Source organism: Myodes glareolus, chromosome 18 (genome assembly GCF_982192425.1).
Source record: "Myodes glareolus chromosome 18, mMyoGla1.1, whole genome shotgun sequence".
In the NCBI taxonomy this organism is placed as follows: Eukaryota; Metazoa; Chordata; class Mammalia; order Rodentia; family Cricetidae; genus Myodes; species Myodes glareolus.
In genome coordinates this window covers 48,344,112-48,371,832 of record NC_142043.1, presented here as the reverse complement: position 1 = coordinate 48,371,832, position 27,721 = coordinate 48,344,112, and the positions used below count along the sequence as shown (strand labels likewise).

The 27,721-nt window shown below is 50.3% G+C and overlaps 1 protein-coding gene across 1 annotated transcript in view; it reads left to right on the top strand.

Moving 5' to 3' along the window:
- Positions 1–1,229: 1,229 nt before the first annotated feature.
- The window catches only part of Tspan15 (tetraspanin 15), a 43,128-nt gene continuing 16,636 nt past the window's right edge, over positions 1,230–27,721 (top strand). Inside the window, exon 1 of the mRNA XM_087898168.1 lies at positions 1,230–1,433. Within this exon, the coding sequence (XP_087754294.1) occupies positions 1,338–1,433 (96 nt within the window). The 5' untranslated portion in view covers positions 1,230–1,337. The remainder of the gene's footprint in view (positions 1,434–27,721) is intronic.

Here is a 27,721-nt window from a genome sequence, read left to right as displayed (position 1 = left end):
TCTGCGACCTGTCCCTCCTGTTCTTCAACCCAGCTCACGAGACTTGCCTGAAGGTGCCATTCCCAGATTCACCACCAGAGATCCCACTTTGCACCTCCAGAGCTTTTGACTTGCCGCCATGCATTTAATTACCGAATGCCGCAAACACAGATGGCCTGGTTCTCAGGCTCTGGGATGAGCTAGGCTAGGCCGAGGGACAGGAAAACAACAGAGTCTAGAGTACCGCTGGGACCACTTAGTGAAGAAAATGGACTGATATCACCTGTGGCCTAGGCTATCAGTCCTGGAGGCTGGTCAGACCCCACTGACTGTGGTGACGGGGGTAGATGGGCCTAGAAGAGGATTTCGTGGGAGAAGAAGCTCTAGGAGCAGGGCTGGGTGCCAAAGGGGGATTTCCACAGTCAGTTGAGGGGAAAGGCTGGAGCCGCTCCTTGTCTGGCAGACTGCTGCTCCCGAGTTCCACCCTGGACTGCCGACTTTCCAGGACCCAGAGCAACGTTCTTACATGGTCTCTTGCATGTTTTCGTTTTGTTTTATTCAGACAGTGTCTCACATGTAGCCTTGGCTGGCCTGGAACTAATTATATAAATGAGGCTGGCCTCAAACTTAACTCAAGAGATCCGCTTGCCTCTGCCTCCTGAGTGCAGGGATTAAAAGAGCGTGTTAGGTTGTTAGGTTACAATTGCAACCCTAACTCACTTGCATTTCTTTTGTTTTGTTTTGGTCTTCCAGGCAGGAATTCACAGGTCCTTCTGGCTGTTCTGGAACTCACTATGTAGACCAGACTAGCCTCGAACTCACAAATATCCTCCTGCCTCTGCCTCCCAAGTGCTTCACTTGCACATTTAACACCGGTGCCGTTAGTCACTACCTCTTTCTCACATTATTCATCCGCAATAGTGGAGAGCACGCTTTATTGTTTTGAGGGTGCTAAGAAACTCAGGCTCTTAGGCAAGCGCCCTATCACTGAACTACGGCGCCAGCGCCCAAAACCCTGATTTCTAATACGGTAGTGGGCGCGCTTACCCTTCCTCCCGCGCCTCTCCAGGCCACACGCTCCCACGCAGGGCACCGGAGCGCTCGCTCTTACGAGGCTCGCCCCCTCCCCTCGCGGGGTCTGGGCTCTGTGTGGCGCTGAAGACACGCCCCCGACACGCCCCCTCGCTTCCATTGGCCGCCGGCATTGTCCGCTCCCTGGCCCGAGCGGTGATTGCGGCTCGCCTGTGTCAGTCCCCGGAGGGAGCGCGGGTGGCGGGGCAGGCCGCGGGACAGCCGCAGGTGGGGCCTGGAGCCGTGGCCGGACAGGGGCAGCCCCGCAGCCCCGCGCGGGAGCCACGATGCCCCGCGGGGACTCGGAGCAGGTGCGCTACTGCGCGCGCTTCTCCTACCTTTGGCTCAAGTTCTCGCTCATCGTCTATTCCACCGTGTTCTGGGTGAGTGATCGGGATGGAGTCGAAAGACCGGGGGTTGGGGGAGGAGGGAATGGGATGGCCCACACTCCTTTGAGGGTCCCCGCACCCGTTTCGGGGGCGGGTCCAGCTTTAGCCGCTCCAGGGAGGTCGCCGGGAGTGCGCAACGGCTCCTCTTCCCACTTCCCTGGGAACCGGGATGTTGTGGCGGTCCCAGCTCTGCTGGGTTTCAGCTGTCCAGTCCTCAGCTTTGGGCGGTTGCCCACAGGACGCCACTTTGTCTACCTGTGCTGCTGCTCACCTATGAGCACCTACCTGATGGGATCTGGTTGTCAGCCGTGCCCCTCTTCATCCTTTGGCTGCTTGGTAGGCGCTGGGTACGATGTTGGCCGCGCCCACCACGCCTGCAGGGTGTGACTGCCCATAAGCATTGCAAGAGGTCAGCTTTTGTGCTTGTGGCCCTTGCTGTTACTTGCCTCTCTCCGGCCAACATGCTTCCCTTGGGCATCTTGCTTTGCTCCTTGATGGGAGGAGGATGCACTTGGCTTTTTGTTGGAGTGGGGCATTCCACCGTGTACCTTCTAGGTCACTGTCTTTACGAGTTCTGGCATTGCTCACGGAAGATCAGGATAGCAGACTTTGAAGACTGTCCGCCACTTTCTAACTGAGTAACCTGGAGAAGTTCCTTCATTTCTCTGATCATAGTTTTCTCATCTGTAATTGGAGAGAGTAAATTAGTAAATCTTTGAATGGTTGTGGAAATAAAATGGAAGTAGTCCAAGATGAAATCATAGACAGCTCAAAAATGCGAGATAATAACATTATTTGTTGTTGTTTTGAGATAGGGTCTCTCTATGTACCTACCTCTGTCCCAAGTGCTGGGATCAAAGTCATGTGCAACCACACGTAACCGTTATTATTGTTGTTGTTGTTGTTTTACTGTAGCTCAGTCTGGCTGCTGGTGGTGGTAGTGGTGGTGGTATGTGTGTGTGCATGTGCGCACATGCGTGTGCAATTTTTTTTAGACAAGGTCTTATGCATTTCTGGCTGGCCTAGCACTCACTATATAGTCCAGGATAATCTTGAACTCATAGTAATCCTCTTGCCTTAGCCTCCCACGTATTGGAATTACAATTGTAAGACACCATGTCTGGCACCATCAATATTATTATGAGCAAGGAATCTAGACACGAATGGTATAAGCAACCCCATGGGATTTTCTTTTTCTTTTGGATAGGGTCTCATGTTGTCTAGACTGGTTCCAAACTCTCTGTGAGGCTGACAATGGCCTTGAATTCTTGATCCTCCTGTTTCTACCACAGTGGGTACTGGGATCACAGGTGTATACCACCACCCCTGGCTTATTTGGGCACTTTAGAATAACTGGACCTCAGTCTAGACATGAGGATATCTGTCCACAGGCTGGCTCTACCCTCACCTTTAGAAAATAGGTCTCCGCCACCAGTGTGTACTTAGTCTTGTTCGGAGATCCCAAAGGGTTCTCTGAAAATAAGTTCCTCCCTTTTTTCTTCCTTCCCTCCCTCCCTGTTCTTCTCTCTGTGTGTCTTTCTTCTCCTCCTCTTCCTCAGCTCCCCATTGCACCTCTTCTGTCAGCAGGAGCTGCTGGGCTGGCCATCAGGGCTGACTTTGAATGGAACCCCTTTGTGAGGCCACCCTGCCGCAGCCAGCAGATCTTGATTCTCGTCCTGCTATATCTCTGCCTCACTGGCATATCATAGGCAAATGATATCTCTGTTTTGGGTCTCAGAACTGTTCATTCTAGTCTGTGGCTAGCTTCCAGCCGAGTTCTCTGACTCCAGGTACCCTGGAAGAAAGATAAGCAGCATCGCTAGGGCCCCAAGGGTGGAGGGGAGAGCGGAGATGGAGACGTGGGATCTAAGTTGCAGGGAGGTTGAAGGTGGGGGTAGATGATTCGAATTATAATTCAGAGATTCTCACCCCAAGTTGCATGAGCATTAAGTCTGTGGTTTCCAACACTACAGATCCCTGTGCCTGGGCACAAGTGTTTATTACACTTGTACTTCGGCCCCTCCCACCACTCCGTGTGCAGTCAGGGCTGAAAACAGCCAGCAGTGGAGAACACGGTGATCCCTCTGAGTCTTGCCTGCCTATAAATCAGATAAAAGGAAAGACTATGGTAAAGGGTGGGAAGGCAGGGGTCCCGGTCCCTCTTCCTCCTCCTCTTCAGTGTGTGAGCCCTGGCCCGGTCTCGCCATGCCTTCCTTTCTTCATCTGTAATATGGAGATGTGTTACACCTGCCTTGCACCTTGTAGCATCCCTTTTAGGGCCAGCCACGAGAGAGTGAACGAGGAAAGGGCTATGTTAAGAGAAACCGTGGTGGACTTCACAACGCTCAGGAAGGTTTAAGGCCAGAAGATCCCAAGTTCAAAGCCTACAGAAGCTACACAGCGAGTTTAAGGGCAGCCTGGGCAACTTAGTGAGACTGAAAATAAAAAGTGAGGAAAGGATTGGGGGTGTGGCTCAGTGGTAGAGAACCTGCCTAGCATGTGGAAGGCTCTGGGTTCAATCCCCAGCACTACAGAACCCCCCCCAAAAAAAAACCTCACCTAAACTGAAGGTAGACACAGTTACGTGAAACCAAATGAACTTGCAAGGTCAGAGTCATTGCCCCTTGCAGTCCCCGTAGACACCCACATGGGTTCTTGCTTTGCTTTTCTTGAGGCTGAACAGGACCCAGAACTTGGAACTTTTCCTCTTTAGCCAACCGAGCTTGCTGTACTCCTATCCCTGGCAATATTTCTACTTAAAAATATCTCCCTACCCAGGCCAAGAGCTCAGCTGCGGGGCAAGGCTGCTGGCTGGGGTGGCTCCAGGTGCCAGAATGTGACTGCAGGGTGGTGGCGACTGCAGGTTAAGTAATTTGTCCGGATTGAGTTTACTGCTAATTGGAAAGCATTTATGGAAAAACCCATTATCCCGATGATGCCATCTCCTGCCTCACCCCTGGCGAGAGGATGAGTGGGGGCAAGGGTTACTCACTTTATAAACCAGAAGAGTAAGTGCTCGCATCTCTGTCTATAAAGAAGGAGGCAGTGGTGGTGCATGGCTTTAATCCCAGCACTCAGGAGGCAGAAACAGATGGATCTCTGTGATTTTGAGGCCAACCTTCTCTACAGAGCGACTTCCAAGACAGACAGAGCTGTTACACAGAGAAATCCTGTCTCAAAACAAATTAACAAAAAAACCCAACCAAACAAACAAGCAAGAAAAAAAAACAAACAAGCTGCCTAACCCCTAAGTTCTTTTCAAAATAGGATTTATTTATTTTTATTTTGTGAGTAATTGTCTTGTCTACATGGAGGTTTGTGCATTACATGTGTGCCTGGTGCCCACAGAGGCCAGAAGACCGTGTCAGATCCCCCTAATTGGAGTTACAGGTGATTATGAGCTGCCAGGTAGGCTCTGGGAATCAAACCCAGGTCCTCTGGAAGAGCAGTCAGTGCTCTTATGAGCCATCTCTCGAGCCCCTGACCATGAATTCTTAATCTTCCTGTGTTTACCTTGAAAATCCTGGGATTGCAGGCATGAATCACCATGCCCAGCTTGTAAATGCTTGTCTATAAAAATGATCATTGACAGAAAATGCATGCAACCATGCACTGATTAAAAGTAAAAAGGGAGGGTGTTTTCGGGTTCTCATTGCTGTGGGGGGGCACTGTGGCCACAGCAACTCTTACAAAGAAAACATTTAATTGGGGTGACTCACTGACAGTTTTAGAGGTTCAGTCCATTATCATCATGAAGGGGAGCATGGTGGTGTGTAGGCAGATGTGGTACTGGAGCTGAGAGTACTACATCTTGCCGGCAACAGGAAACGGACTGAGACACTGGGCAGTATCCTGAGCATCGGAAACTGCAAAACCCGCCCCCACAGTGACACACTTCCTCCAACAAGGCCGTACCCATCCCAACAAAGCCATACCTCCTAATAGTGCCACTCCCTATGAGATTATGAGGACCAGTTATATTCAAACTATCTCAGAGGGTCAGGGAGACAGCTCAACCTGACATCCTGAGTTTGGTCTCTGGAGCTCACTTAAAGGTAGAAGGAGAAAACTGTCCCCACAGAGTTGTTCCCTAGCCTCACATGTGCCCTGTGACCCGTGTACCCACACAAATAAAAAAGGAGTGGGTTTTTTGTCTCAAAAATAAAAAAAAATGAAACAGATGGCCAGTGGCAACCAGCTCTCCCCCTCCTGGTTTGTCTTAAACAGAGGAGACCTCTGCTACAAGTTTATAGTAATTTTTTTTTCTGAGGTATCCGAGGCAAGGGTGGCTTGGGCACAAATATGCATCTGCGGTGTATAATATTTATTTATATATGTATAAACACATTATATATGTATACATCTTATACTGCATAGAGAACTGGGGGGAGCCTTCTCACCTTTTCATTTAATGCTTTAATGCTTTTGTTTTGGGGGACAAGATCTCAGCTATCCCAGATTGTCATGGGATTCACAAAGTATCGGAAGATGACTTTGAACTTCTTCCTGATCCTCTTGGATGCTAGAATGACAGGTGTGCACCACCACACCCAGCTTATACGATGCTAACAATTGAACCCAGGGCTTCGCGCATGCTAGACAAACACTACCGACTGAACCAAATCACCAGGACTTTGCTCAAAGTAAGACCTTTGTAAATTTCAGTTAACTGCCACGGTCTGCCTCTGTCTTATTTTTTTTTTATTATGGATGTTATGGTATGTGTGTATTATGTGTTGTAGGTACCACATCTTGCATTTTGGAGGTCAGAGGACAATTTTGTGGAGTTGGTTCTCTCCTTCTACCTTTCCCAGGGCTCCAGCTCAGGTTGTTGATGTTGCAAGGCAAGAGATTTTACCCACTGAACCACCTTGTGAGACCCAAGGGGATGCCTCTCTCTGTTTGATGGTCTTAGAGGCTTCACTCTAGGCTGGGCCAAAGTTTATTTAATCTGGCCAAAGCTGGGGAATTCTGTGGTTGTTTCCAGTCTGTTGTTGCTGTGGGTAATACGGAGGTAACTGTATTTAAGTTTGCGTATGTGTGTGTATATGGTAATTTTCGACTGTGTATTTAAGTTTGAATATGTTTGTATATGGGGTAATTTTCAGGAGAATTGCTGGGGTGAAAGGCATGTGGATGCGTGTCTCAGTACGGAAATATATACACATGTGAGCTTCCATTCTTTTATAAAAGCTAGCTGTGTGCCTGTAGTCAATGCTGACCCAGTAAGAAAGGACAGCAGAAACCAGGAGTCCCCTCCTGCCCTCTTCAGTCACCACAACCTTAGACTGCCGCAGTCATTTCTAGAACTTAGCGCCTTGGAGAGCAGCAATGCTGATTTAGCTTGGGCACTGGCAGATTTCCTCCCTCTCCTTGCCCCTCCCTCTTGCACTCTGTCATAGAACTAGACCTGCAGCCCTTAAATTCTGATGCTATTAAATTGTCCTATATAGAAACAATGTTAATTATAATGTTATTTACTTATATTTTTTCCTCTTTGTATTTTCTTGAGACAGGGCTATATTCTGTAGCCCAGACTACCCTTAAACTCATGACAATCTTTGGGCCTCTCATCCTCCTGAGCGCTAGTATTATAGACATGTATCACCAATCCTAGCTTAAACTGGCTAACTAACTAACTAATTAATTTAGAGACAGGTTCTCACCATGTAGTCCTTGATGGCCTGGCTAACGACTAGACTGGCCTTGAACTCGCAGATCCTCCTACCTCTCCCTCCTCCCAAGTGCCAGGATGTGGACATGTGCCACCGCACTCAGCCCAATTTTATTTATGTCTTGACATAGGATCCTATGTAGTAGTCCAGACTGGTCTTGATGTAGTCCCAGCTGACCCTGAAGTTGCTCTGAATCGTAAACTCTGGATCCTCCTGCCTCTGCCACCAGAGTGCTGCTGTCTTAGGCACGCGCCACCTCACCAGCCTTCGATTTATCTTAAAAGAAGATGTTTCTATCACTACTACCTGTGGGAAACCAGTACCCCATCACAAAAGCAGACAGCAATAAAGGCACATAGTTCAGGGAAATGGGGGACAAGGTTACAGCATCCTGGCTTGATGTGGTGGTGGCTGTTGAGGGTCAGGACCTCCATGCTCCCTCTGTGATCAAAGGCAGGTTCAAAAGTGCCTGTGGTCTGAGGGCACATGTGCTAAACATACGATCCTAAGCCACCTATCCTGGTGTCCCTGGCTCACAATGAGGGTGCTTCTTGAATGGATGTGTTCAGGATCACCCCTGCGGAGCTGGCCTGAGCTCCCAGCTTTCTCCTCGGCCTGCTCTTCTGGCTTCTCCTCGCCATCTCCCCAACCTGTCACCTTGAGTCTCATCCAGAGGCACCCAGAGGCTCCTCTTCCGTATGAAGGGTGAATTATTGTAACATGTGTGCCCTGAGACCACAGGGGCCACACCTCTGATTTTAGCATCACCCAGAATGTCCTGAAGATCTTTTTACACACTGCCCTTTCTTGCTGGGCTTTGGGCTCTGGGAGGTCATGGGTGTGGCTCTGCACGTGCAGGAGGAGGAGGAGGAGAGCCTAGAGCGAGAGAGCGAAGGAGTTTCACCTGTGCCCCCAAGGCCAGGATCTGACCGAGGCTAGAGCTGAGCCTGGCAGCTGTGTGTGAAACCCTGCTGTTGGTCACTTTCAGCTGGGCTTTGAACTTGAAGCGGGCTAAGTCACTGGCTGTCTAGAAAGCCAAACCTGTTGGGTTTCCACTTGGGTCAGGGAAGGAATAGTGTCGCTGAAGAATCAGGAGGAGAAGAACGCGCTGTAGTGGTGGCGAATGGGGAGGGTAGGTGGCAAGCGTCATGAGTGCGGGAAGAAATAGGAACAAATTGCCTTCTTTAAGGATGGGCCAGTCTGCCAAGGCATGCCTCTGATTCTTTTTTTTTTTTTGGTTTTAAAAGTTTATGTACTTGTTTATGGTGTGTGTGTGTATCTGAATGAGTTATGCACACGGCCTGTGTGTATGTGTGTGTTGGAGGAGGCCGGAGAGGGTGTCAGAGCCATGGAAACTGGAGTTACAGGCAGTTGTGAATTGCCAATATGGGTGCTGGGAACAACCTGGGAGCAGCAAATACTCCTAACCACTGAGCCATCTTTCCAACCCTCTCTCTTTCTCTTTCTCTCTTCCTTTCTCTCTTTCTTTCTTTCTTTCATTCTTTTTTTTTTTTTGACAAGGTCTCATATAGTTCAGGTTTCAAAGTCCTAATGTAGCTGAGGGTGGCCTTGAACTTCTGATCCTCCTGCCTCCACTTCATAAGTACTCACATTACAAGCATGCACCCCCATGCCCAGTTTTCTAAGTGGTGCTTGGGATTGAGTCCAGGGAGGGCCTTGTGCACACCCAGTAAAAGTTTTTATCACCCGAACTGGATCCCCACTCTACAGCATTTGGATTCTTCTGCTTTGCCGTCATTGAGCATGAACTCTGCACCCGGCTACACCTCTGCAGACTTCCCTGGGCTCCTGTTGCTTTATCTGCAAAGTGGATATTAGAACAGAGCACGCCCAGAGCGGCCGAGAGTAAGTGGACTGATATGTAAACGAGCAGGGAGCCGGGCCTGGCACCGCAAACACTCCACTCCTTATACACACAGGGCACTGCCTCGCACACTCCTGCCCAGCGTGCTCCTCCTTCCTCTCCCTGCCAGGTGCTTGACAGCCACCCTGGGAGAACAAGAAAGATCCAGAAGAAATCAGAGCCTGGGTGGGTGAGGGGGTGCTTCAAAATTCTCTGCCAGACCAAGAAAGAGGTGCCCGCCCACCACCTTCATGCCCTCCCCGTTCCTGTAACTCAGGTCTTCAGGTTAAGAGTGGGAGGTGACCTCTCGGGAAGGAGTCCCCCTCCTCCCACTGTGATGTCAGTGAAGTCAGACTGAAAGTAAAGTGGCTTCTGACAGGTTTTCATTGCTGTTTGAGACAATATATCTAGCCCAGGCTGGTCTGGGAGTCTCTATGTAGCCCAGGCTGATCTGGAACTCCCAGTGATATTCTTGCCTCAGCCTGCAGAGCGCTACCGGTGTGCACATCCAGGCTCTTGCAGAGTTTCATTTTTGAAAAGAGCTCTGTTTTTGAGAAAATCATATCTGACTTTTTTTTTAAATCAAGCAATTTAGAAACACACGATGAAGACAACAGTTTACCTTTGACCTCTGTCACGTTATCTATTAGTATCTGTCTAGACATCTTGTACATAGGTAGATATTTTACTTCCTTAATATTTTTTTCCTGCGTGGTTCTTTGGGCGGGGCCAGTTTCACGGTCCAGGAAGCTGCTTCATAGAGAACACAGTGATACCCCAGCAGGAAGCCAGTGGCCTTCACCTTGGAAAAGTGTGCTATGCTTAATGGGTAGTGGGGGGATGACCCACAGCCTGGGGGGCCTGGGTTTCCCTCAGCTGGAGTCAGAGTGAGGCAGGATTTCACCCTCCAGTCCCTGCACACACACACACACACACACACACACACACACACACACCCGTTGTACAAAAGAGCAGCAAAGGCTCCTGGATTCTACACAAGACCCCTCTCCCTCCTGCAGAGGAGTGGCTACCTCAACCTGCCAGACCTGACCTAGCACCTGTGGCTTTTGGTTCTGAAAAGCCACTGGTTCCCTGTCTTCTCTGCTGGTGACTCACAGGGACACCCAGGGGTGGAGCTCAGAGGAAACCAGATAAGGGACTGGTCTTGACATTCTTGTGCCAGCTTGCTCCACCTGAGGCAGAGCTATCTTCCGGGTGAGCTAGGTCACAGGCACCGGGAAGAGGCTTTCCCAGAGGGAACTTTGGTCTCCAACTGGTTTGGGATGACACCCTGGTTGGGGGAAGGAGACTCTAGGCAACACCAGCTAGCTGTTCCTTCGAGGGGTAGGTCAGGGTAGTACAGTAATTCTTTCTGTCAACAACTATTTAACACCTCTTGTATGCCAGACACTGATAGTACAAGAAACAACTGACCAAGAAAGACTTTAGGACAGACCCTAAGTGGACATACTTACTGGGTCGGGGTGGGGGTGGGAATCGGGGAGTCAGTGGAAAGTCTCACTTTAGATGGTGTGATCAATGAAGGCCTTAGCCAGGATCTGCCTTTTCAGCTGAGACTGCAAGTGACTAGGGACAGCCAGTGGAGAGCATCCCAGGCAGACAGGGTGACAAGTGCAAAGGTCCCCGGAGGCAGGCAAGCCTAGGCCACCGCTGAAGCAGAAGGAGCCTAGAAGAAGCCAGATGTGGGTCAAGAGGGCAACAGGGACTTGATTGGATATGGAGTTTAGGGTCAGAGTCACTGAGAGGGAAGGATTCCTTGTCAGGATGGGTGGCAGGGGCCTCCAGGGAGACTTAAGTCAAGGTCAGCTTTTCTGTGTGACCTGGGAAAAGAACCACCTCGCTGTGGCCTCTCATCCATGGACAGCCCTCAGGGCTTTGAGAGGCTCCTGTAAAATGAAGGCTTCAAGAGTTCCAGGAATGCTTACGCCCTTTGCCTAGCTCAGAGAGAGCTGGGGAGGATCCGTGGAGTCGGTTGTGTTGGAGGAGGCGGCTTTCCTTCTTCTAGAACAGGTGGTGTGGGTGTGGCCTCTAGCTGGGTGGTCCAGACTGACAGGGGTTACAGACTATAGGAGACCTGGTCCTTCCTGTCTGTATTACTTACCTTCTTGCTGTGTCAAACCATCCAACAAAAGCAGTTTTTTTAAAGAAGCAAAGGAGTTCGAGGGTGTAGGCCATCTTGGCAGGAGCTGAAGGCAGCGGGTCACATGACAATCACAGTTAGGAAGGAGGAGAGCGATGGATGCTGGTTCTCAGCTCTCTCTCTCCATTTCACTCAGCCTTGGGTGCAGCGCATGGGATGCTGTTGCCCACATTAGGCAGACGGGTCCCACCTTAGTTAACTCAGTCTAGAAACTTACTCACAGACAAGAGTGGAGGTTTGTCTCCTAGGTGATCCTAGACCCTGTCTAGTTGACAGTCAGTGTTGGCTGTCTACTGCCCCTTAGTCCCTGGGCCTTGGGGTGTGCCAGCAGGGGCAGTGGGTCACACAAGGGGCATGTGAGTCAGGCTTTGTGAAGAATACTCCACCAGGCTCTGATAGCTGGTCCCGGAATCTAGAGAAATGGGCGTGGCATTTCTTGGGGTCCAGGACAGGGTCTGCACAAACCAGGAGTGTCAGACAGGTAGCTGTCAACATGGTACACTGTTGTGGGGTATTTCTACACTGTGTGAAGCTGTATTGCTGTGATTGGGGTAATAAAAAGCTGAACGGCCAATAGCTAGGCAGGAGGTACAGGCGGGATTCCTGGGGAGAGAGAGGAAGAGGAGGAGGAAGTTAGGCATGCTGGAGACACTGAGAGGATACAGGAGATGCAAGATGGAAGAAAGGTAGCACCACACGAGAGAAGGTAAATTAATATAAATGGGTTAATTAAGTTATAAGAGCTAGTTAGGAACAAGCCTAAGCTATGGGCTGAGCGTTCATAATTAGTAAAAAGTCTCTGTGTTATTATCTGGAAGCTGGCTGGAGGGACAGAAAAAGAGTCGATACAGTACCCATGTACCATTCTACGCTAGCGCTCTAGGCCGAGGCAGGCCAGACAGAGAAGGCAGAGTCAGCAGAGAAGGCAAATTTTGGTTCCTGGGGTTCATCTGCAGAGAAGTGAGGATTTGTAGCCAGTGTGAGTTGGACCCCTTGAGCAGAGCTAAGGGCTTGTACAGCTGGGAAACCTGGAGGAAGGGTTCGGGTGTGAGCCTGGGAAGGATAGTGTGTGAGAAGGCATTGCCCACCCGTGCTTCACCGCTGTGAAAGGCAATAGTTCCCCCTTTGAACAGACAAGGTGCCCTGCAGCATGGCTAGGATGCGTAGTCAGGAAGACAGGCTCACTCAGCTCTGCTAGGGGCTAGGTTAGAATGAGGAAGAGAGTCTGTTTAGCTGTATGTCCAGAGACAAGTTGGGGACAAGTCTCTGTCTTGATGTTTGTTTTTCCTTTCCTGTCTATCTATCTATCTATCTATCTATCTATCTATCTATCTATCTATCTATCTATCTATCTATCTATCTATCGTCTCTTTACTTAGCCACGGCTGTCCTGGAACTCACTCTGTAGACCAGGCTGGCCTCAAACTCACAGAGATCAATTTGCCTCTGCCTCTCGAGTGCTGGGATTAAAGGAGTACGTCACTATGTTTGGCTCCTTTCCGTCTTTAACATTTTTTTTTTAAAACGTCATTATTGTGTATCTGCCACCGTGCCCTTGTGGAGGTCAGAGGATAGCCTTGCAGATCCAGTTCTCGTCTTCCTCCTTCATGTGGGTTCTGAGGATCAAACCCAGGCCAGACTGGCCTGGCAAGTACCTTTAGCTGTTGAGCTATCTTGCTAGCCCAAGAATTTAGATTTTCTTTTCCGTTGAAAGGAGGTAATTATTGCCTCGGGGTGTGTGTGGCATGGATAGAGTGACCCCCTCCCCCACAGGATCTATGGCCAGTGACCATGACTCTCACTAGATACCATGACTGCAGCCCCCTAAACTTTCCTTCACTTCTCTGGGTTCTTGGACCAACCATGTGAGCTGGGTAGAAATGGGAAGGTACCCGTTTTACACACAGAAAGACTGTGGCCTGCGAAGTAAGTGACTTGTTTGTGGCCATCTTTTATATCTGTCTCTGAGACGAGAGATTTTTCGTCAAGAAAACAATGTCCACTGTGTGCTTCCTTTTTCCCCAGAAGGGACTTTCTCACCACGAGACACACGTGTGTCTTGACTGGCAAGAGAAATCACTATGGGCTCTGGGAGTAGAAGGAAAACAGCCTTGGCAGAGGGTGTCTGTTTTTCCGTGTGAGAGCTGTTCCACTTCCTGCCCAGGCCAGCTGCGTGTGCGCTCCAGAATGGGTGCTCCATGTGTCTTCCAGGATGGTCACATGGCCCCTCTTTGCTGCTTCCCGGCCTTCGCCAAGGGTCAGTGCTTCAGACTCTCCAGCTATGCCAGGTGCAGCAGGAAGCCCTCACCCATGGCTGGTCAGAGTCACATCTGATTCACTCACCGTGTGCCCTGGTCCTGTGCCAGGACCTCTGTGATCCTGAGAACAGTGTGGCGGTGGGTATCCGGCAGTGTGCTGGGCGCAGTGGAGTGGGCTGTTGGCTTCTCAGACCGGGTCCCTTACCAAGGTCGGGACCTTCTCCTGGCTAGAGACCTGCCTTTACAGGTATCACAGACCCACACAGCCACACCCATCATCAGAGTTGCTGACTCAGTGGATCTGGGGTGCCAACAGGTTGGGTCCTGTCACTTCCAGTTAAGGCCACATTCACATTCACAGGTTCCAGGGCATGAGGTCAACTTCTCTAGATGAATTTTTTTTTCCTTTTTGGTATTTTTGCAACCATATTCTCTCTGTAGCCCAGGCTAGCCTGAAGATTGTGGGACTCCACCCCCCCTTGTATTGGGATTACAGGTGTACTTCCAGGTGATTCTGATACCTGCCTACCTCACGTCTCTAGCTCACTTCTCTGCTTGGTTCTGACTCGGCCTCTGGCCTGGGGCCACTGCTCTTGGCTCAGCCTTGTGAGGAGCCGCTGCAAGGCGGGTGAGCTTGGCTGAGCCCTGGCAGCACACTGAGACAGCTATGGGCTTGGGTGCCTCAAGGTGGGGCCAGTGGAGGTCAGGAGCCCTGATGTCTGGAGGGACATTTGTCAGAATTGGGCTTGGGGACCCAAAGGATGGCCACTCAACTCTTAACAGTCCCTAGGCGATGTGTGCGTAAATTTTCGTTGGACCAGACCAACCTAGGACCTATTTCTGGTTTTCTGACTGGTTCTTTCTTTCTTCCATTTTTTTTCCCCCCAAACAGGGTCTCATGTAGCCTAGGCTACCCTGGAATCTGCTTTGTGACTGAGGATGACTTTGAACTCCTGATCCTCTTGCTTGTGCTTCCTGAGTATTGGGATCGAAGTGTGCATCACTATGCCTATTTGTTCAGTGCTGGGGGTTTGAACCCAGGGCATCTTACGTGCTAGGCAAGTGCTCGCCCAATGCAGCTCTGTCCTCAGCCCCTAAGTTTGATGTTTGCAGCCAGGAAATCCCCATGCTGCTTCTGTTCAGGTCCCATCCTCCTCCATTGTCTTTGTGAGGCTAACAATGAGGAGCTCTTCCGCCTGCCCTGCCACTCCCAGCTCAGCCGCTTTCTAGACGGACTTGCACATGCAGCCCTTTGGGAGCAGATGTTTGTCCCTGCCCTGTTCCTGTGAAGAGGAGTCTGGAAGGCCAGTTGGCTGGCAGTGTACTTACTGCCTGGCCTGCTGCAGGTGGACAGGTGGAAGCTTCTGTTCTTCAGGGGACACTTCTTCCTTTGAGGTGGCCCTGGTGGGTGGGCCACTCCTTCACTCATCACTTTATTTTTTATTTTTTATTTATTTTTTTTTAGTCTGGGAGTTTTGGAGTCCTCTGGAAGCTCGGCTGGAAGAAGCTGGGTGCTAGAATAGGAGTGGTAGCCCCCTGGGGTGGGTGTTGCAGCTCCACCAGGGAGCTGCACTGACCCCAGTCCAGTGTGGGAGAGGAAGGAGCCGGCAGAGCCCAAGTGACAGAGTACCCTAGCTGAGTCCCGGCAGGCTCCCCAGAGTTGCTGCGTTGCAGGAAGCAGATGTGGAGCCAGTTTTACTGGCTTTTACAGAAAACGGTTTTCTCGTTTTACTTTTTTTTTTTTTTTCTAAAGAGGATATGCCAGGGCGTGAGAACTCATGTTCCTGGGGAGGAAGGATAGCCTTCAGTGGAGACAGTTGGGCCTGGGAGCAGAGAGAACTGGTCACAGCTGCTGACCAGTGGTTAATTCACTGTGTGACCTCTCTTGCCCTCTGCAAATGAGGGGGTTGGGTCAGATAGGTCTGTCCGCCTACCGCTAGTGGCTGCACCGCGGGGTTCGGTGAGGTGGTCCATGTGTATGGAGTGTGGTGTGCAGTAAAGAAGGTAATCAAAGCTGAGAGGTAATTAAAGCTGAGAGGTAGTAGTGTGTGCCTTTTACCCCAGCACTCGGGAGGCAGAAGCAGGCGGATCTCTGTGAGTTCGAGGCCAGCCTGGTCTACAGAGTGAGTTCCAGGACAGCCAGGTCTACACAGAGAAACTCTGCTTTGAAAAACCAAAATGAACAATAAAAATGAAATTAATAAGGGGCTGGAGAGATGGCTCAGTGGGTAAGGACACTTGCTGCTCTTCTAGAGGACCCAGGTTTGGTTCCCAGTATCTACACTGGGTGGCTCCCCACAGCCTGTAGCAGCAGCTCCAGGAGTTCTGTCATTCTCTTCTGGGTGCTTCGCGGGGTGCACATACATACCTTCAGGCACATACACATCAAACAAATCTCTCTTTGTCTCTCTCTCTCTAAAGAGAAAAATTAAGTACTTTGAGTCTTTGGTTTCATAGGTGTCGGTTGGTCTAGCGAAGGACAGTTCAGAAGAAAAGTCACCTTTTAAAAGAAAAGTCTCATCCAGCGAGGTGGGTCATGCCTGTGATCCTAGTGCTCTGGAAGCTGGGGAGGCAGGATTACCAATTCAGCCTGCTTCCGAGAGAAAGGCCCTGTCTCAAAACAAACATAAAACAAAGCAATAACAGCAACAAGTGCACGCACGTGCGCGCGCATGTGCGCACACACACACACACACACACACACACACACTCATATAAATATACCCAATCGGTAAGTACAAGCAGCTGGCCCATGTGGATGCGACAGGAGACTGGCTGGACTTGGGATACATGGTAGTGACGGCTTCTGGCTCTTCTCTGGGGACTGTGCCACCTTTGCTCAGAGTCCCACCTTGTGTTTGCATCTTCAGCTCGCTCTGATTTCCTCAGAGCTCAGAGCAGAAGAGAAAGGATTGAAGGTACCAGGTCATCCCCTCTCAATTCCCATGCCCCTAACCCAAATCCCATCCCCCAACCCGTTGCCTTCCTGCAAATCTCCTACCCTCGCTTTCCTAAAGCCTTAGTGTCTTGTTTTCCAGCCCGGTGTGTAATAGAGAGGTTCCCATGGATAGCCTGTACTCAGCTCCAATTAGCAGTTGGTGAAGTCTTCAGTTTGGCCATTAATTCGGACCAGAAGAGGCCACCCACCTCCAGTTCCTGGCTGACACTTCTGACATTTCCCTGTCAGTGCTAGTATGTTCTGGGGCATGAGGCCTACGAAAGACTTCTTGGAGTGCATGGGGCGTGGACCTTGCTTTCCTTCTTAATGTTTTATTGTAAAATAATCAAACTTCTGCATAAGGTGGCAGAATGCTGTAGTATATAGCTTGAACCACCACCCAGAGGCAGGAGTTTTGACATTTGACCATTACAGAAAAAGTTGTACATACCACGACAAATCATTCCAAGTATACCAGGATGTATTGGTGTTGTCATTAATTTTTTGAGACAAGGCCTCTCTATGTAGTCCCGACTGTCCTGGAAATTGCTAGGTAGACCAGGCTAGCTCCAGACTCACAGAGATCCTCCTGCCTCTGCTTCCCGAGTGCTTGGAGTAAAGGCGTGCGCCTCTCCACCAGACTGCAGGATGTATTTTAAACTGTTCTTGGGTCTAAGCACACCATTTCAGCTTCATATTAAAAAGTGCTCCCATTGTGACTAAAGTGTTTCTAAGACATTAAAAAAAGACAAAACTCAGAAGCCAGCATCACAGTCCTGACCTGCTACTGGTGTCCCTTTGACCGAAGGGTCACAGAGCACCTGGAAACAGCCTTTCCAATCATATCTATGTACATTCAGAGCCTCTGACCTCAACTCCGAGCAACAGGCACCCTTTGCCATCTGAGTCACCATTCTTGATGAGCTATAAATTGTAAGGCCTGGGTACCTGCTTGGATGCTCATCCAGGGTAGCGTGGGCCCTCTCTTCACCCAAATGCCCCCTTCCCTGGCTATAATAGCTAATTGGCTCCTCCTACTGGTCTTTTAAGCGCGCTCCTTAGCTTGTCACATTGAGAATAGAGTGGGGTGCAAAGTGAGGCCTCTCAGGAGCACATTGAGTCACCCGGGTGATGTCTCCCCGCTCACTCCCAGCGCCAGGCACACGATGGTGGTTGGTGGCTGTAGAATGTAGAACAGGATTTGTCTCTGTTACTTTTTGTCTTAGGGTTTATTATTGCTATGAAAAGACACCGTGACCTTGACAACTCTTATAAAGAAAATCTTTAATTGAGGGTGGCTCGCTTACAGTTTCAGAGGCTCAGCCCATTGTCAACATGAGGGGGAGCATGGGAGCATGCAGGTAGCCATGATGCTGGAGAAAAAGCCAAGTGTCCTACATCTTGCAGGTAACGGGAAATCGACTGACTCACTGGGTGGTATTCTGAGTGCATGAAACCGCAAAGCCCGCCCCCACAGTGACATACTTCCTTTAACAAGGCCACATCCACTCCAACAAAGCCACACCTCCTAATAGTGCCACTCCCTATGAGCTATGGGAGCCAATTACATTCAGACTTTTTCTGCATTACACATTTTCTACTGCTGTGATGAAACACGGTGATCAAAGCAGCTCCTAGTAGGAAGAATTCATGTTGGGTTTATGGTTCCAGAGGGTTAGAGTCCATAATGGCCAAGTGGAGACTGGCTGCAGGCAGGATCGGCCGCTGGGAGCTCACATCTCAAACCACCAAGTCTCCCGAAACCCCAAACCTTGTCTCCTCCAGTGATATACTACCTCCAGCAAGGCCATGTCTCCTAACCCTCCTCAAATAGCCCCCAAGTAGGGGGATCAAGTATTCAGATGCCTGAGACTAACTAGGACATCTTATTCAAACCCACAGGGTTCTTCCCTCTTCCCAAGAGTACCTGGAAAGGTTACAAAGTGGCTGTAAACGAAAAAGTGTTTTGTTTTGTTTTTCTGACATCTGATTTAGCTTCTGAGATGTGTGTATGATGGTGGTCCTGGGTGATTCCAGGAAAGAAGTAACATTTATTGAGCACCTGCTGGATGCCCAGAATTTTGGAGTGGCAGTTGCTTCTGGGGCATTGTGGTGGCTTGGTCATTGTGAGCTGACAAGGCCAACCACCCTCCATGTATCTTTTGTGGGAAGAGCGTGGTGTGTGGAGAAGCCACCCAACTTCCTGTACACAGACTTTTGGGACATGCGAGTACATTTACGGTATATGTCACAGTGGTGGGTATTGCTGGCTCCTGCCACCACGCTATGCACATATCTGTGGACAGAGAGGGCAGAATGAGTACAGTTCATATTGTCACCAGTGAGGGCTTCCCCTACCATAGACTTTGAGAAGAGCAGAGAGATCCCTTCTACCCAGTGAACGTTCCCAGGGGAGGAGCGCTCAGAGCTAAGGAAAAAAAAACAAAAAACAAAAAAAACAACCAAACAAACAAAAAAGTATTTTTTTAAAAAAATCTGTTTGTTTGCTTGCTTTTTTCAGAAAAGGCCAGGGTAACCTTGGACTTCTGATCCTCACTTGGCAGGGCTGGGACTCGAACCCAGGGCTTCATGCATGCTAGGCAAGCATTCGGCCAACTGAGCTACGTCTCTAGCTCATGGTGACTATTTCTGTCTCTGACTCCCTGGGTGCCCTGGGCTGCAGGGGACAGGGCATTGGTTGGATGAGAAGGAAGAGGGTTGAGCAGCAGTGGTTTGGCCCAGGGGTGTGTCTGTGACCAGGTCCCTCCACCCTATAAGGCTCTCATCCCTAGGGTCCCCAAGCTCCTATCCCAAAATTCTCCATTCCTCATCCTACCGTCAGTACAGCTCATGTTCCTGCAGTGGCCTGGGTGGGGACTTTCGGTCCCCAGGGCCTGATGTCCAGGATACACCCCAGGGAGCGTGACCTTCTGCTCTGTGGCCTCTTGACAATAAGCTACCAAGGCTGAGTAAGTTCTTGGCAAGCCACCATTATCCAAGGACCATGGGGACCCTTCCAGGGAGGCAGGCAGAGAGGGCTGGAGAGGGCAGAAAAAGGAATGGGGAGGGAGACGTAGGGGAAGGTGATTTACTCTTGCCCCTCCTCCTCCTTCCCGCAACCATTTCCATGGCTGAGTCACCGTCATCCACAAGCTTCCAGGGCTACAGTCCAGCCTGGGGACAGCAAAGGGCCTTCTTCAGGCCCAGGAGCATCTCAGGCTTTGCCAATCTCTCAGGCTCATCCCACCCGGGTGCTTGTCAAACTCAGTGCCTCCTTCTAGGCTTACTCCAGCGGACCCTCCCTGGACTCCTCAGTATCCTGGTGGGTCTTATGACTCCCACCTGCCTGTCTTGGCTGCACCTAGCCATCTGTCGATGGCGGTTTGTGATTAGAAATTCCACTCTGCCCTGGCTGGACTGAAAAACTGGTTTCACAAATCTCTGAGCAGAACTCCCTCACTGCCTGGAATGCTCCCTGTGTGTGTGGAGTCTTCGAAGTCAGCTTCCTGCCAACAGGAAGTTAGAAAATGATGCGCACGCCTCGTACGTTGCTTGTTTCACAAACACTCAATAAGGCTATAAAATGTCCCCCGAAGTCGTTCTCTAGCTTGGAAAAAGCCTGAGGGAGGAAAAGAATCCTGCTCTTAAGTAAGGTGTTCGTGAAGAGAGTGCACAAGCCCAGCAGTTGTAAATACCTGTAATTCCAGCAGTTGCAAGGTAGGGACAGAGTGATCAAAAGTGAAGCAGGCTAGCTTAGGGACCAGGCAGGCTAGCATAGGGACCAGGCGGGCTAGCATAGGAACCAGGTGGGCTAGCATAGGGACCAGGCAGGCTAACATAGAAACCAGGCGGACTAGCATAGAGACCAGGCGAGCTAGCATAGGGACCAGGCAGGCTAACATAGGAACCAGGCGGCCTTGCATAGGGACCAGGCGGGCTAGCATAGGGACCAGGTGGGCTAGCATAGGGACCAGGTGAGCTAGCATAGGGACCAGGCGAGCTAGCATAGGAACCAGGCGGGCTTGCATAGGGACCAGGCGGGCTAACATAGGGACCAGGCGGGCTTGCATAGGGACCAGGCGGGCTAGCATAGGGACCAGGCGGGCTCACATAGGGACCAGGCGGGCTAGCATAGGGACCAGGCGGGCTCACATAGGGACCAGGCGGGCTAGCATAGGGACCAGGCGGGCTAACATAGAAACCAGGCTGGCTAGCATAGGGACCAGGCGGGCTAGCATAGGGACCAGGCGGGCTAACATAGAAACCAGGCGGGCTAACATAGGAACCAGGCGGGCTTGCATAGGGACCAGGCGGGCTAGCATAGGGACCAGGTGAGCTAGCATAGGGACCAGGTGAGCTAGCCTAGGGACCAGGCGAGCTAGCATAGGGACCAGGCGGGCTAGCATAGGGACTAGGTGGGCTAGCATAGGAACTAGTTTAGCTCCCAGGACCCCTACCTGCATGAAACTGCACACATAGGGAAGTAAATTTCTCAGTCCCTAACAGCCATCAGTAACTGATGAGTTTTGAGAAGAGTTTCTACTTAACTATCTAGATAAGGGAATGTGGGGGTGGGGGTGGGAGTGGAGGTGGGGATCTGGCCTTAGCTAGTTTTGGGTGCATTCACCTTGAGTCAAACTGGTGTCCTCTAGTGAACTTTTAGGAGAATCCCCTGTTGATCATCTTATGCGTATGCGTATTGGGTGTGCATGTGACTAAAATCATACATGTCCTGGAAATGAACATGCGCAGTGAGCAAAGGCATATAAAACCCAAGCTTGTCAGTCAAAACAGAAAACTACCTGGGTTGCCCCTCTTAACAACTAAATTCCTGCTCTTGGGCCCCATCAAAGGAAACTTCAAAAGAAAGCCAGGGCCTACTCAGGTGGCCCACCATGATGCTTGACGGCAACCTGGTCTGTTCTATTCCTTTGCTTTTGAATGACATTTCCTTGCTACTTTGCAGTCTGTTTTCATTTCAGTTATTAATGATGCTAAGAACCCAGAGACACAGACTTAGACATTAGCCACTGGTAACAAAAGTTCAAGGTTACCCTCCGCTATGTTGTTAGCACTAGACCAACCTAGGCCACCTGAGCCCCTTCCTCAAAATCAAATCAATTAAGAGGCTGGAGAGATGGATCAGCAGTTAAGAGGCTGGAGAGATGGATCAGGGTTAAGGTTTGATTGCCTGTACCCACACGGCAGCTCACAGGTATCTATAACTTCATTTCCAGGGAATCTGACTCCCTCTTCTGCCATGCTCTGGCATCGGGCGCATAAGTAGCACACAGACACACATGTGGACAAAACACACGTATGCATAAAAAGAAACAATTACTGTTTATAGCAGAAGGCTTTTTTTTTTCCATTTGGCAAGACTCAAAGTTAGGCTATGCCATGGCCAAGGCAGGCCCAGAATGCCAGCTCCTGCCTCCCGTCTCTAACGGCTCCTTCCCTCTCTCTGTAGAAGAGAGCCTGGTTTAGAAGCCTGGGGAGACACGCTGTATCCATCAGTCACCGATCCTGTAAGCCACCTCCGTTTGTAGGGCCAGAGAGAACACTCCAGTGAGAGGCAGTATTAGTCAGTGCTACTTTAACCAGTTATCTGGGCTAAGCTACTTGTAAAGGGGAAAGGTCCATTCGGGCTTGCTGTTCCAGGAGTTCCAGATCATGATCTATTGACTCATTTGCTTTGGGACCTATGAAAAGTCAGTCCCTCATGGAGCGAGCACACGGTGGGGAAAAACCATGCACCTTGTGGCCAGGGAAGTGGTGAAGAGGAAGAAGAGAAAGGGGGGCTTTGGGGTCAAACGAAGAGGAAGGGGCTGGAGGGTCAATTGTTCCCTTCAAGGGCATGCCCCCAGCGAGCTGAACGAGGACTTCTGACTTGGTCTACCTCCTTCAGGCTCCATCAGCTCCCAGCAGCCCCACCCTAGAGAATAAACTTGGGCCTCTAAGAGATACTTGGTTGGAAAAAAGGAAGATGTGACTTTTCCCAGCACCCTAAGTTCAAAGACTCCATGAATCCATCCACGGGGCAGATGTTTTTCTCACCTTCTCCTCCCCAAGTCTTGCTCCCTATCTGATTTTGATTCCTTGTGCCCTGGGGGAGCCTAAGGAAGGGCCTGGAACGTAGCAGGAGCCTGTTATGTGCCCGAGGGTTGGAAATGGACCTCTCTTAAGTAGAAAGCTGTTCCAGCTCAGAGTGAACCAGCCAGGCACCAACCAGCCGCATTCCGAGGATGCACAGGGGCACCACACAGGATGGCTTGTTTCCCGGCAGCTTCGTGCAGCTGGGCCTGTCTCTGCCCACGAGAAAGCTGAGCTCCAGGCGGATTCTCAAAGGACCGAGTTCACACTGGACAACAGAGCTCCCCCACAGACTGACAAAGAGGCTGCCTGGTCCCACAATGTGAGGCCTGGCTCACAGACTGCCTACAGTATATTCTTTTCCCACCGTGTCCCCAAATGGGCATGGCCCGTGCTCCTACCCTTATGCCTGTTGAGCTGAAGCTGTCTCGTTTAACAAATGGGCCGTTTGCTTCCTGCGCTGGGGCCGGGATGGCTGGCTGCCTGGGGCAGGGCTATAATTAGCGAAGGAGCAGACTGGATTGCATGCTGGCATTGACTGATAACTTTGTACCCAGATGGATAAACTGATGTCATCAGAGATGTAGATATCACTTGGAAATTTTTAAGGTCCTGGGAAGATTCATGCCCGCTTCTCGCCATGAACAGCATGGCTCTGAACACCTGCTGGAGGGGCCTGGGTCAGGGTGGGGACAGTGTGAACAGCGGTGCCATCTTTGACCAGCAGAGACTGGCCTATGATGGCTTGGTGCGAGGTAGTGAGGGAATCCCGAGGCCTGGGCTTTGGCATACAGTGTGGGAGCTTTGTCCAGGCTTTGGTGGGCTAGAGTTGTTGCCATCGGCTAACCTAGCAAGGAACTAGTAGTGACATCTGATGGGTGACTGTGATCAGACCAAGGGAAGTTTGGCTTACCGCCAGCAATACTGTCCCGGAGTGGTCCCAGGGCTCCAGAGAGCTTGTAAAATAAAAGAATCCACCCATTGTCCTTCTGCAGAGGGCTGAGGTTGGCTATGTCTGAAATTGTCCCACAGCACTGGGATCTAAGGGGTGGATTCAAAGGCTGAGCAGGGGCTCAGGCTGGAAGGAGGGTGGGGGCTGGGACGGGCTAGGGGCCGTGAGCAGAGGGAGCTAACAGGGCTCAGGGCCCATCCTGTCAGAAAGATAAACTTGTAACGACAGGATGCCTCCAACTTTCAGGAACATATGGAATCAATTCTGAAAACATTAGTGAGATGAGCTGTACGGTTCAGGGACAGGGTGAGAATCAAACTTTGCACCAAGGGACATGACAAAGCCCCACCCCTGCTGCCCTCAAGAACGCTGGGCCCCTGCATATTTGATTCCTTCCACGTGTGGCTTCTGACAACCCCTTTGCTCTGAGGGATGTCGTCATCTGTGGTGGTTTGAATGTTTGGTCCCCAGTCGGTGGACTGTTTAGGAAGGATTAGGAGGTGTGGCCCTTCTGGAGAAGGTGTGTCACTGGGGGATGGGTCAGAAGCCTGTGCCAGGCCTAGTCTCACTCTCTTTCTGTCAAGTGCTTTTGGATAAGATGTAAGCTCTCAGCTACTACCCTAGCGCCATGCCTGCCCGGCTGCTGCCACATTCCCTGTCATGATGGTCACGGGCTCATCTCTGAAACCATAAGCAAGTCCCTGGTTGTATGTTCTCTTTTGTGGTTGCTGTGTCTCCTCACAGCAACAGAACTGTGACTAAGAAAGCAGTCAAAGTTCCAAGGTACAGGCTTCTCAGGGCTGACCCGTCCAAGGCTGGGATGCAGTGAGCAGCCCTTGGGCATGGAGTCACAAGGGGGTCTGGCTTTTTAGGCAGGTGCTCCACCAGTGAGTTACATCACCAGCCACTTCAGACTCCTCTTTTATTGTTTGTTTGTTTGTTTGTTTGAGACAGAGTTTTCCTGGGTAGCCTTGGCTGTCCTAAAGCTAGCTCTGTAAACAAGGCTGGTCTCGAACTCACAGATATCCAACAGCCTCTGCCTCCCAAGTGCAGTCATTAAGGGTATGTGACTGTGCCCAGCACAAGAATTGGCTTTTTAATGTTTGCCCACTGTGTGTCTCAGAGAACCCTGGGAGCTGAGGCCAGTCCTGCTTAGACCACATTCTGGGTTTTAGAATGCCTCTCACCAGACAGCCTATAGTTACTCTTTCTCTATCAAGACTATAGTTTATTCTTGTAGGGAGGTAGTATGTGTGTTGGGGGGAGGGTCTGCCTATCTGTCTGTCTGTCTGTGTTATATCTGTTGCCCTGTTCATTTAAAAAAAATTACCCAAATGGATCATTTTGATCCCTTTACCCACAATTTCCCTGCCTTGGCTAACTTGTTCATACGGAGATGCTGACTGATTCTGTCCATGCCATTAGCCTCCTGGTCATGCGTACTAGAGAGACCTTTTTGGACCAGGAGGTGGGTCTCAGCCATCTTCGCAAACCAGGAAGACTCAGCTTAAAGTCTAAGAGGACACGGGGTCCGAGAGACCTGGTTTCCTGGTCATCTGTCAGCTGTTTCTGTGTCGTCTTTGGTGTGACTCCTGAGATCCCTGTCTCTTCTCAGTGCTCAGGCAGAAGCAGGTGCTTCTCTTTCCACAGGATAACCTTGGCACTGTATGAGGATACAGAGGTCTGAGAGGAGCCTCTTATGGCCTCTGGAAGGCTGGAAGTCAGTGTGGGTCAGTCTCTGTGTTCTCTAGAGAGATAGTGGTCCCCAGGCTCGCCCAGCCCCTAGCATAGCTCTCCAGCAGTCAGTAGCATCCCTCACCGGTCTTACTTTGGACGTGGTGCCTGTTACTCCTCCATGCTGCTTTCTGTGCACTGGGGAAGTCTACAGATCTAATGCCTTTTCTCTGTCCTGCTGCATGCATAGCTCCAATGCTGGAGTCCTTACTTGGACACACTTGGGGGAAGTGATGTCTAACTCAAACCTTGAGGTCTGTGGGAAAGCACAGCCCAGTTTCCTTCAGCAGAACAGGCTGTAAACGCTGGCCAGACTTCCTCATGTTGGGATTGCCAGGGTGATGGGGGTGCCCTGAACTGCCAAAAGACCACTTGTCCTGGAGTTACGTTATGTCTAGGGTGGCATGGGAATAAACAATTAAAAAAGAAAAAAAAATAAAGGCTGATGAGATAACTCACCGAGCAAGGGTGCTTACCACCAAACCCAATGACCCGAGTTCAGTCTTCAGTTTCACATGCTAGAAGGAGAGATCTAATTCCCAAGTTCTCTTCTGACCTCCACAGGTTTCCCACCCCCCAATAAAAAATATATGTGAAACAATTTTAAAAAATAATGCATATTTAATACTAGTCAGTACAAATCCAAGAGCAGTGACACATATTGTAATCCTGTACTTGGGAGGCAGAGGCAGGAGGATCAGCAATTTAAGGTCACCCTGGGCTACACAGCAAGTTCAAGACCAGCCTGGGCTACATGAGACCCTATATCAACGAAACAAACAAGTTAAAGTTGATCCCCTTTCAACATATTAATAAGCACAAAAGGGAAGAAATAAATCGGGGAAAAAAGATGTAAGGACTTTCATGGGGAGGGATCCCCACTCCGTTAAAAATATTTTTTACTCTGCATGTGTGTGTGTGTGTGTGTGTGTGTGTGTGTGTGTGTGTTAGAGAGAGAGAGAGAGAGAGAGAGAGAGAGAGAGAGAGATGAAAGTCTCTAATGTAGCCCAAGCAGACCTGGAATTCTCAGTCCCTCCCACTTTAGATCCCTGAGAGGTGAAATTGCAAGCATGTGGGACCACAACAATCGGGGATTTCCAGTTTTTAATAATGTGGCCCCAAAGGTTTCATGGAGCAGGTGACAACTGAATACCCCAGAGGATTCGGAGGAGTGTACCAGGATGTCTAGCATAGGGGAACCATGTTCTGCCAAACGGGAGCTGAAGGCCGTGGGGCGAGCCCATGTGTGAACGACAGCCTTGAGGAGCCTGGTTTCCCTGGTAGGAAGTTACCCTATGTGGCTAATGTATGTACCGTGTCTCTGTGTTAAAATGTTGTTAAGCGGAGATTGCACTTAAATGCCCTAGAAATCTCTGCTGTTCTGACATTCGGCCTTCTCGATGGTCATTCTGAAAGGAAATTCCTTGTTTATGAGACTGAGTGAAGCGTTTGCCCCTTGAGCAGCTGGGAAGTGTCCCTAGAGTGGCCGGCCTATTGAGTGTGCATGACAGTGACCTCGTGCCCCCCTGTTTTTAGAACGTTCATCTTCACTATCTCACTGAAACCTATCAAAAAGCTGCTGGGTGAGCACCCATTATTCAGATGAGAATGTGGACGCCCGGCCAGTATCTGTCCCAGACCTGAGACAAATCCACATTCTCTGACTCACGCTGCAGGAAGTGGCATTTCCCTGTTCCGCCAACTGTCCGCTGCAGTTGCTGTCCGTCTTCAGGGCTGTTAGAACATACACTAGCATGGATTTTTTTTTTCCTCATAGTTTGGTGGATCAAAGTCTGAGAAGATCAAGTTGTTGACAGAGTTCTTTTCTTCCAAGCCCTCTTCTTGACTTGCAGATGGTTGTCTTCCTTACGCATCTTTGTGTGGTCTTCCTTATGCATCTTCGTGTGGTCCTTCTGTGCGGTTTTGTGTTGTTACCTTTGTCTTCTTCACCTTCCTCTTCAGACAAGGTCTTATGTATCCCAGGCTGGCCTCAAGCTTGCATGTAGCCAGAGATGTCCTTAAACCCCAATTCTCTGGCTTCCACCCTTCAAGTGTTAAACCGTCACCCGGTTTATGTGGTGCTGGAACTCGAACCCAGGGCATCTGCGTTCTAGGCAAGCAAGCACTCTACCAACTGAGTTACCTCCCAGCCTGTAACCAACTTAGCACTCATATTGGACTAGAGCCACCTTAATGATCTCATTTTAACTTAATTACTGCTTCCATGGTCCCAAGTCCAAATATAGCCACATTCTGAGGCACTGATTTGTGGGGACACATAGTTGAGCGCACAACATCTGCCCTCGTGTGCAGTTCCCTGGGGAGCCCATGTCTTGGGGCAGGGATTACAGTTTCAGAGAGACCCTTTGAGTAAAGTCAAGTAGCTGCCTGACATCTTCCTCCTCCCTGCCCCACCCACCTTTGGAGGGGGGATCTCACGTAGCCAAGCTGTCCCCAAACTTCCTGTGTAAATGACTTGAAACTTCTGAACTTCCTGACCCCAGTTTCTAAATGCTGGGATTATAGGTGCGCACCGCTGCCCCTGGTTTATGCTTTGTAGTCGGTTAAACCTAGGGAGGGCCTCCTTCCTGCTAGGCAAGGATGCTC